An 8,168-nucleotide genomic window follows, 5' to 3' on the forward strand; every position below is an offset into this window, starting at 1 on the left:
CTGGCACAAGGTCCAACACACTGAACTGAGCAGATAAATAAAATAAAATAATACAAATAACAGGCAATAATAAAGTAAACAATATCATTTCTATAACAATATCATTTCTCGAAAGAGTGAAGCACAAATAATCTCACATAGCGTAAAATACAAGAACAACTTTTTGGCACTCATTTCCAAACTTCAACCTGTGTTCAGCCCTCCTCTGCTGGGAGGCGAAGTGGGTGGGATTAGTCAAATCAATGTGTGGATATATCCCCCGTTTAGATCCGCCCTCAGAAGCGCACAGCTCGGGGTTGTAGTCGGGTTGAGGTCGGGATGGTGATAGGAGTCCCTGGATTTGACAGCGCGCATTGCGAGAGGAGCAGCTTTACGCACGAGCAACATTTGGCCGCACCCGCGCCAGAGAAGGAGCCCGGGTCTCATGGTGGGTGCTTCCTCCGCCGGTGAAGCACTGGCCGATTGAATGTCACCTCCGCCGCTTTCCATGGATTACGGAAAGGCCATGGCCCCTCCGGTGCCCCCGCACAACCCGCAGCCCGCCCGGCCGGGGCAGCAGCAGGAGCGGTTGCTGAAGTGCGTCCTGCTCGGCGATGGAGCGGTGGGCAAAACCAGCCTGGTGGTCAGCTACACGACGAACGGATACCCGACCAAATATGTCCCCACTGCGTTTGATGACTTCTCGGGTAAATAATCTCAATCTACCGCTATTTTCCTGTATTTCACGCATATGATTTAATTGCAAGCAGAGCCACATGTAGTGTAGAAACACGTTTTTCAGAGGTAAATCACTTTCTTCCTACCTGCCTGACTCAGTTCCCACTGACATGAGTTAAAGAATAACTCATACTTTGGCTGCACCCGTCCATTCTGCCAACCCCTCCTATTATTCCACTGTTGTTATAGATTTGTTTCCTATACTATCTCTCTCCCATCAGTGTTGAAGGACAGCTGGGTTATCCTCCCTGGATGTAGCCAAAGTTTCCATTTGGCACGGCTCCACTTTTCCAAACGGTCTCACTAGTCCCAGCAGGTTTTGTTCCATGAAACATAGGAAGAGTGAAGAAAATCCTTCCAATGGGGGACACGTGTTCTAAACTGATCAGAGCTGGCACGAAAAGAGGAAATACACCTGTGACCTGTTGATCACCTTCTTTGCTTCATGATCATATATCTTTGGAAAACTCTTGAGATACTTTACAGGATGTACAAGAGAAGAGTATACGATGTGATACCACTGCATCACACAGATGATAGATGTTTATTCTTATCTAGAATTTAGGAAACATTACTTGGCATTGTCTCCTGCACACCTCAGTGTTTGTGTCATTAATCTTAGTTGATTCTCTGACGTTACACTGAAATCCAGGAAAACTTAGTCAAAACAAATCCTGTAAAACACACACAACACACACACACACACACACACACACACACACACACACACACACCGCCCTCAGACAAACCCTGGCTCAACCCTCCCATACAGGCCGGTCTCTGGTTCAGGGGTTTTGGATTGCACAACTCGGTCTATTGTTGTCAGCCTTGACCCGCGAGCCCTCTCCTCTACACTGGAATGGGCACATCTGTCGCAGTGGCTCTGAGGCAGAGATTGTCTTTCGCCGTGGCCTGACAGAGAGCGATTGTGCAGTTGGGGCCCTCGCTGGTGATGTCATCTCTCTGTGCCCGGGATCAGTGTGTCCTCTTGAGAAAGCTAACTTCTGAGCACTTACGCAATGCCACAGGTGGCAGAGACGCAGAGGAGCGGGGAGGCTGGGAGAGGGGACGATGAGAGGGGAGTTTTGGTCCTGGAAATCAAAGAGCTATCATATGTCAGGGATTAGGAGCTGATTACACACTGACAGCTCTCGCTTTCTCTCTCTCTTTCTCTCTTTCCTTTCTTCCTCTCCTCTCCTCCTGCTCCTTCTCTTTCTTTTGTAAAAGCATTGTGCCACGATGCCTGTCTTCTGACATGAACAGTTCCAGCAGGCTCTTTGATCAGGTGCTATGACCGACCACTCCAGGCTTATTGTAAACGTTTCCATGTGCCTGCTGCTCTGCATTGTGCAGCGGAGAATAAATGGCCCTATAATGAAACCGGCTGGAAGGTGACTCATCCACTTCTCCAATCTGGAAGTGAGGCTGATTGGAAGAGAGTCACAGGGCAAACAAAATCTGCTTCTTTTTTTTTTCTCCTTAAACTCATGTGTTAGTCAGCCTCGGAGTGGGCCTCTGTCAAAACACAACAGAGAACAAAGCTCGGCAACGGTAAAGTGTTATGGTCTCGACAGTAACTGGCAGAGTGGGTGGGCGAGACGGAGCGGGCCGTCTGTGCGCTGCAGGAGCAGAGCAGGGGGTCTTTGTGTTTGCAACTGGCTGGCTTTTGTTTACTCCAGAGAACATTGTGGTGTGTGTGTGGTGTGTGGTGTGTTAACTACTGAAGGGGCAGGTGGAGGCTGATGCCCAGAGTTTAGAGTCTAATGTTTTCTCTCTCTGTCTCTTTCTATGTCAACAGCTGTGGTTCAGGTGGATGGAAACCCGGTGAGACTACAGCTGTGTGACACTGCAGGACAGGTGAGTTATTACACACACACACACACACACACACACACACACACACACACACACACACACACACACACACACACACACACACACACACACACACACTGTGTATGGTCCACATGTCTCTCAACCTTTGCTCCACATACAGTAAATGTCACATTTTCTCAATGACAGTGTATCATCCATATCTCTGGCTGACACTGAAATACGTCAAACACTGTTGGATGAATTCTTATGAAGTTCTGTACCGTTTATTAATCTTTTAGATGTTTTTATTAAGCAATACATTCCAAACATTTGCCTCTTCCAACCCCTCACGTGTTGAATTTCTCAGTTTTTCTACATTTTAAAATCAAACAACTGGTATTTGATAAAACACGGGTATTTGAGGGTCATTTCAACAGTTTGTGGATATTTAATTGGGTTGAATGGGCGGCTGTGGCTCAGCAGATGAGGGGGGTTGTCTTTTAATTGGAATGTTGGTGGTTCGATCCCCGGCTCGTCCAGTCCACATACTGAATCCCAATTTGTATAAATGAACTGTATGTGTAAATGGGTGAATAAGATGTTGAATGTTCGCTGAGACTAGAAAAGCGCTTTATAAATGCAGTCTTTTTAAACAAAGAATTTGATTTAATGGGGAAAAAAAAGTACAAGTTGAATCTGTAGTGATTTTTTTATTATCAATCGGCCTAATTGCAGCTGCTTTTGTGTCGTAGTAATGTCGCCAGTATCTCTTGGTGGAGACAGGACTGGAGGTGTTAGAGAAAAACCTGTTTCTGTCTGTCTCCACTGTTTAGGTCCAACTTGCCAGGCAAATTTATTGACTCATTACATTGGTGGGGCAATTTTGAAATGAACAGCTTGTGAAAGTTGTGTGTGAATTTCTCCGGGGCATGGGTGGTTAGATATCCAACTTAATGGAGCCCTGCCCCCGGGAGCAGCAGCATATTTGACATTCACAAACACGGCGAAGGAACTGCCAGTTCTACGCACAATCAAAGATGCTTTGGCAGTAAAGTGGAACGAGGCATTTGTACAAGCCCATAATACATGTAAAACCTCACAGCATGTTGCAAGCTGCACACAGTGTTAAAGCTGAACTCACACACACACACTCCGACACCCACACTCCGACAAGCTTGGGCAAATATGGGCGGATAAAAGTCCACAAACACTTAGAGTACTGATGCAATTTCATAAGAGGGGAGCTTGTGCCAGAAATAGGTCGGGGTGTGCCAAAAAAGAAAGAAAAGATGACAAAGAAAGAGAGAGGTAGAGAGCGCTAGAGCGAGTGAGGCAACACAGAAAAGATGGAGAACGTCTGGAGAAAGACGATAACAGCTGCCGCCAGAGCTGATAAACAAAGCTGCTCCGTACGCAGAGATGTTGATACGTCTGTACGTGCTGCAGATGGACCGACGTCATGGGATCGCAGAGCGAAGCCAAAGTTTGTGTGGGGGAAATGAACAAGCTGATAAGTGTCCACGGCGTTTGTTGAGCCTCAACAGTTTTCCACATGTTGACGGTTTGAGTAACTGGTTGTTTCTGCAGATTTGAGTTGTGTTTTTGAATTAAAAAGGTGTTGGCACAGGGCATTGTGTCGGGATCAGGAGATATGCTCTGGGAAGGAAAGAGTTAAGAGAGGAGAGCCAGCTTTAATCTGTGTACCCAAGGATGTGGGAGGCCCTTGTTCTTTAAAGCTGTGTGGCTCCAAACTGTTAATTTAAGACATTTGCTGTAGATGATATAAATAAAGGGTTAGGGCTTTGTATGATGTGTATTAGCCCAATATAAACACTGTTCAGACAGTTTGGCATCAAACAATTTCTGGCACAGTTTTTTGTATCTGTGGTGTCCTGGTGCTTGAGTGTGTTGACCAGTGAGGTGACTACTGACAGTGGGTTGTGTCTCTGGTCTGTCTGGGTGAGAAGTCGAGGGACATAATTAATCACAAAGGAAAGACTTTGATCAGAGCCAAATGGAAAATATCAAGACCTGGAACATCTCCACATTTCTAACTTTCTGTTTCTGTCTCCATCAGGACGAGTTTGACAAACTCCGGCACTTCTGCTACAGTCGGACCGACGCCTTGCTGCTCTGCTTCAGCGTGGTCAGCCCTGCTTCATTTCAGAACGTCTGGGAGAAGTGGGTCCCCGAGATCCGACGCCGCTGCCCTCTCACGCCCGTCATCCTCGTGGGAACGCAGTGCGACCTGCGGCAGGACGTCAAGGTGCTGATCGAGCTGGCGAGGCGGAGGGAGTTGCCAGTGCAGGAGGAAGACGCCAGAGCGCTGGCGGAAAAAGTAGGGGCTGTGACGTACATTGAGTGTTCAGCACTGACGCAAAAGAATCTGAAGGAGGTGTTCGACGCGGCCATCGCCGTGGGGCTGCGGCACTCTGACAGGAGAGCCCGACGGGAGAGGAAGGTCCGCAGCACAGCTGATAAGATGAAGATGCTCTCCAAGTCCTGGTGGAAAAAGTACGTGTGCGTCCAATAGGGACGGAGGAGATTCATTTTCCTGTGACCGAAACAAAAACTGGAACTGCTGACTTGTCTGGAGGGGCTAACATGGATGTACGAACAATTTTTACATACAACTGGACGACCCCAGATGTGCTGGCCAGAGCAGCTTTAATTCAGTGGAACAACAGATCAACAGAGGCCGAGCGCGCCTCTCTGAGCTGCGGAGTGGTTTCAGCTCTGGCATGGTTTCACTCCGACCATTAAAATCCAGTAGATGCCTGAAAGACAGAGACCACGAGGCTGTAACCACTGTCTGCTGCTCGGAGCCAGACTCAACTGTTAAATATGACTGTGACCAGCGCTCAACCAAAAATTATGGAGCTAATAAACATTTACAGCACATGGACTGCACATCGTACTGATCTTGTCCAAAGGAAATGTGAGCTGGACTTGGAGGGGAGGTGTTCAGGCGGCGATGTTATGTACTAAAAGTATACTCCTCCTTTTTTATTCTGATTTGATGCCTTACTTTAAAAAAAGTATATTACTTTATGTTCTACACTGTAATCCCGCACCAAACACTTCTGATAGATGCTCAGCTTAAATCCGAGATACTAAAAAATTTAAGTGCACATTTTCAAAATCAGAGTAAAACTTCAATGACAGTTCGGTAGGAATCAGATCTGAATTGTTTTAACTCATTCACTGTTGAATTACAATCAAATGTACATGAGTATGAATTTATGTGAAATCGATGGGTTTGAACGGTGGAACTTGTTTGGGAGCTGTCACATCAGTCTGTCCGTTCACGTTGAACTACGAGCTAGTGCAGGGGTTCCTCCCCACCGGCTTGTGTCTGTGCCACATGTTGACTCAGCTGTCGCACTGTTGGTCAACCACCCAGTCAGAGGTCTGTAAGCTCCTCACCAATACACAACCTGCAGCGTGGAACACGTGTCTGCTGTAGGTTTTAAACACTTCAGGTCACTTTGACTGAAAACAGTTTCTTCATTTTCAGGCCTTTTGGTTTCAATACGAGTAGTGCCGCTGTACATTGTCCTTATCAAACAGTCCAAACATATCACTGAAGTCTTGCCATGCAATGGCCTTTGTACCGGTGGTGTGGAAACTTGTGCTGCTTGTGACGTAAATCCGAAATGGCCGATCCGCACTACACACCACTGGTTTAGACGATCACAGGGTCTTTCCTTGTCCTTGTGGTCGGCGCCTTAAACAGATCCTGATCTGTCTTTGTTTCCCTAATCATAAAGTGAACCAGGTGAAATCACCAAAGAGACTGACTCTTATGTTTTGCTTCTTATTTTTCAGAAGCCCGTCAACTCAGCTCTGTCTACTTATCTGTTCCTTCTGGGCCGATAAGCGATCAACAGCGATACAGAGCAGATGTATGAAAACACACGATATGTCATTATGTATGTTACATAGTAATCACTTAAGATGTTTTGTAATGTCACCTGAGCTGTCCGACTCTAAACGGTACTTTTAACGGTGTGAGCGTCTCAGTTGGTGTCTGATTCTGGCGTGAAATGGTTTTGTTGAGCTGTATGAGCGGACAAAATAAAATGTGAAATATTTAACCTGTTTCTGTTTTACTGTTGATGCTTCCATGGAGATTGTATCTCGACTGTCACACTGGAGAGGATATGAAGATAAGAGAGGAGGGGGGGGCTTATTCATGCATTGTCTAAGGTCAAAGGTTATGAGAGAAGGAATAGGTGTTTTGATCACTTATCACATCTGGAAGGGCCTTTTGGAAACTGATAAGCAAAAGGGGAAGGCTCTTTCAAAGAATACTTCAAAGGTGATTGGACGGCTGTGGTTACACATAAATATATTCGTCATCCTATGGCATGCTTACAAATGCCTCCTTAGAATTGTTATACTCTATATATTTTGCTCCAGCTAATTTATAACACAGGATAAAAGGTATTGTACAATACAAAAAAGACACTAAAGTTAAACCTACAAATAGTGTTGACTCTTTTTGTCAAAAAACTACATTTTTCTAAAGTTGGTAAAGAGTTAAATGCGACTTCAAAGATTTCGCCTCAGAGGTTTTGTCGGCACCGAGACTTCTAACTATGCAGGATCATATGATTGTAATTGCCTAAAATAGGCTTTTCCTTCTATTCATAGCTATGTGTCTACACCGCAGTATACAACAATGGGCCGAGAATGAGAGTCAGCTAGGTATCCTGTGCTTGTTTAGAAGCACTAATGATAGGGCAGGCAGCTGAAAGGGAGTTTGTGTCGTCTGGCAGACTGCAGATCAGCTCGTTGTCCAGCCTCAGAGTGGCTGAACCTAATTAAGGAGCGGTGCCAACGAGGTCTAATTATGATAGTCGAGGTGGCTCCACTTTCCACCAATATTTTAGCAGGAAATAACATGGCAAGGCAGCCATCTTGCGAGACGTCCTCTGATTTAGCTTTGCGGCTTGTGTGTTAGACTATAATATCTACCTGTCAGCCAGAAGTACAGGTTATTGTCTGCGGGCAAGAATTTGGAGCCGTCAATCATGAGTCAGGAGATTTAAAAGGGACGAGGTCGTCGCCGCTCTCAAATTTCATGGAGAGAGTCTTTGTCCATGAGCAAGTCTCTATGTACTTATTCAAACTACTTAATCCAAATAGCAATACTGTCTCTGAGGTAGAATTTATATTATAGGTTACATATAAAACAGAAGAGCTCAGTTCTGACTAAAGATATATGGGGTATTTGTGTAACCATATGTAAATATAAAACACATCAATGTGCCAACATTATCAAACCCTTTAAGACCTTGGAGTGTGTGTAAATCATGTGGTAATCTAACTACTCTTTATACATTGGAGCCATTTAGTGGTTATTGAGGCAACAAACCAACAACCAAGTCTAAATCCCGAAAGCACAACTGAATAAGGCCTTTAAATAGTCTTATAGTTGTTATAATAGTAAAACTACATCCAAACAAGTGTTTTTCCATGGTATTCTTTACATGTAGGCTCGATTTGTAGTGGTTAACGCTTTTACCTGAAATACTCTTAATGCCACTTTCATAGAATCTGTCCATTCAACATGAAGTTAGAACCAGCAGCTGTTTACCACAGAGCCTGTAAACTGGGGAGGGGGGATAGTT

The 8,168-nt window shown here is 45.2% G+C and overlaps 1 protein-coding gene across 1 annotated transcript; it reads left to right on the forward strand.

Moving 5' to 3' along the window:
* Positions 1-264: 264 nt before the first annotated feature.
* rhoub (ras homolog family member Ub) lies at positions 265-6,629 on the forward strand. The gene is made up of 3 exons (XM_035154908.1): positions 265-686; positions 2,516-2,574; positions 4,610-6,629. The coding sequence occupies exons 1-3, from the start codon at positions 467-469 to the stop codon at positions 5,063-5,065; spliced, it is 735 nt and encodes a 244-aa protein (XP_035010799.1). The 5' UTR covers positions 265-466; the 3' UTR covers positions 5,066-6,629.
* Positions 6,630-8,168: the final 1,539 nt, after the last annotated feature.

This window comes from Hippoglossus stenolepis, chromosome 4 (assembly GCF_022539355.2).
Source record: "Hippoglossus stenolepis isolate QCI-W04-F060 chromosome 4, HSTE1.2, whole genome shotgun sequence".
Taxonomy (NCBI): Eukaryota; Metazoa; Chordata; class Actinopteri; order Pleuronectiformes; family Pleuronectidae; genus Hippoglossus; species Hippoglossus stenolepis.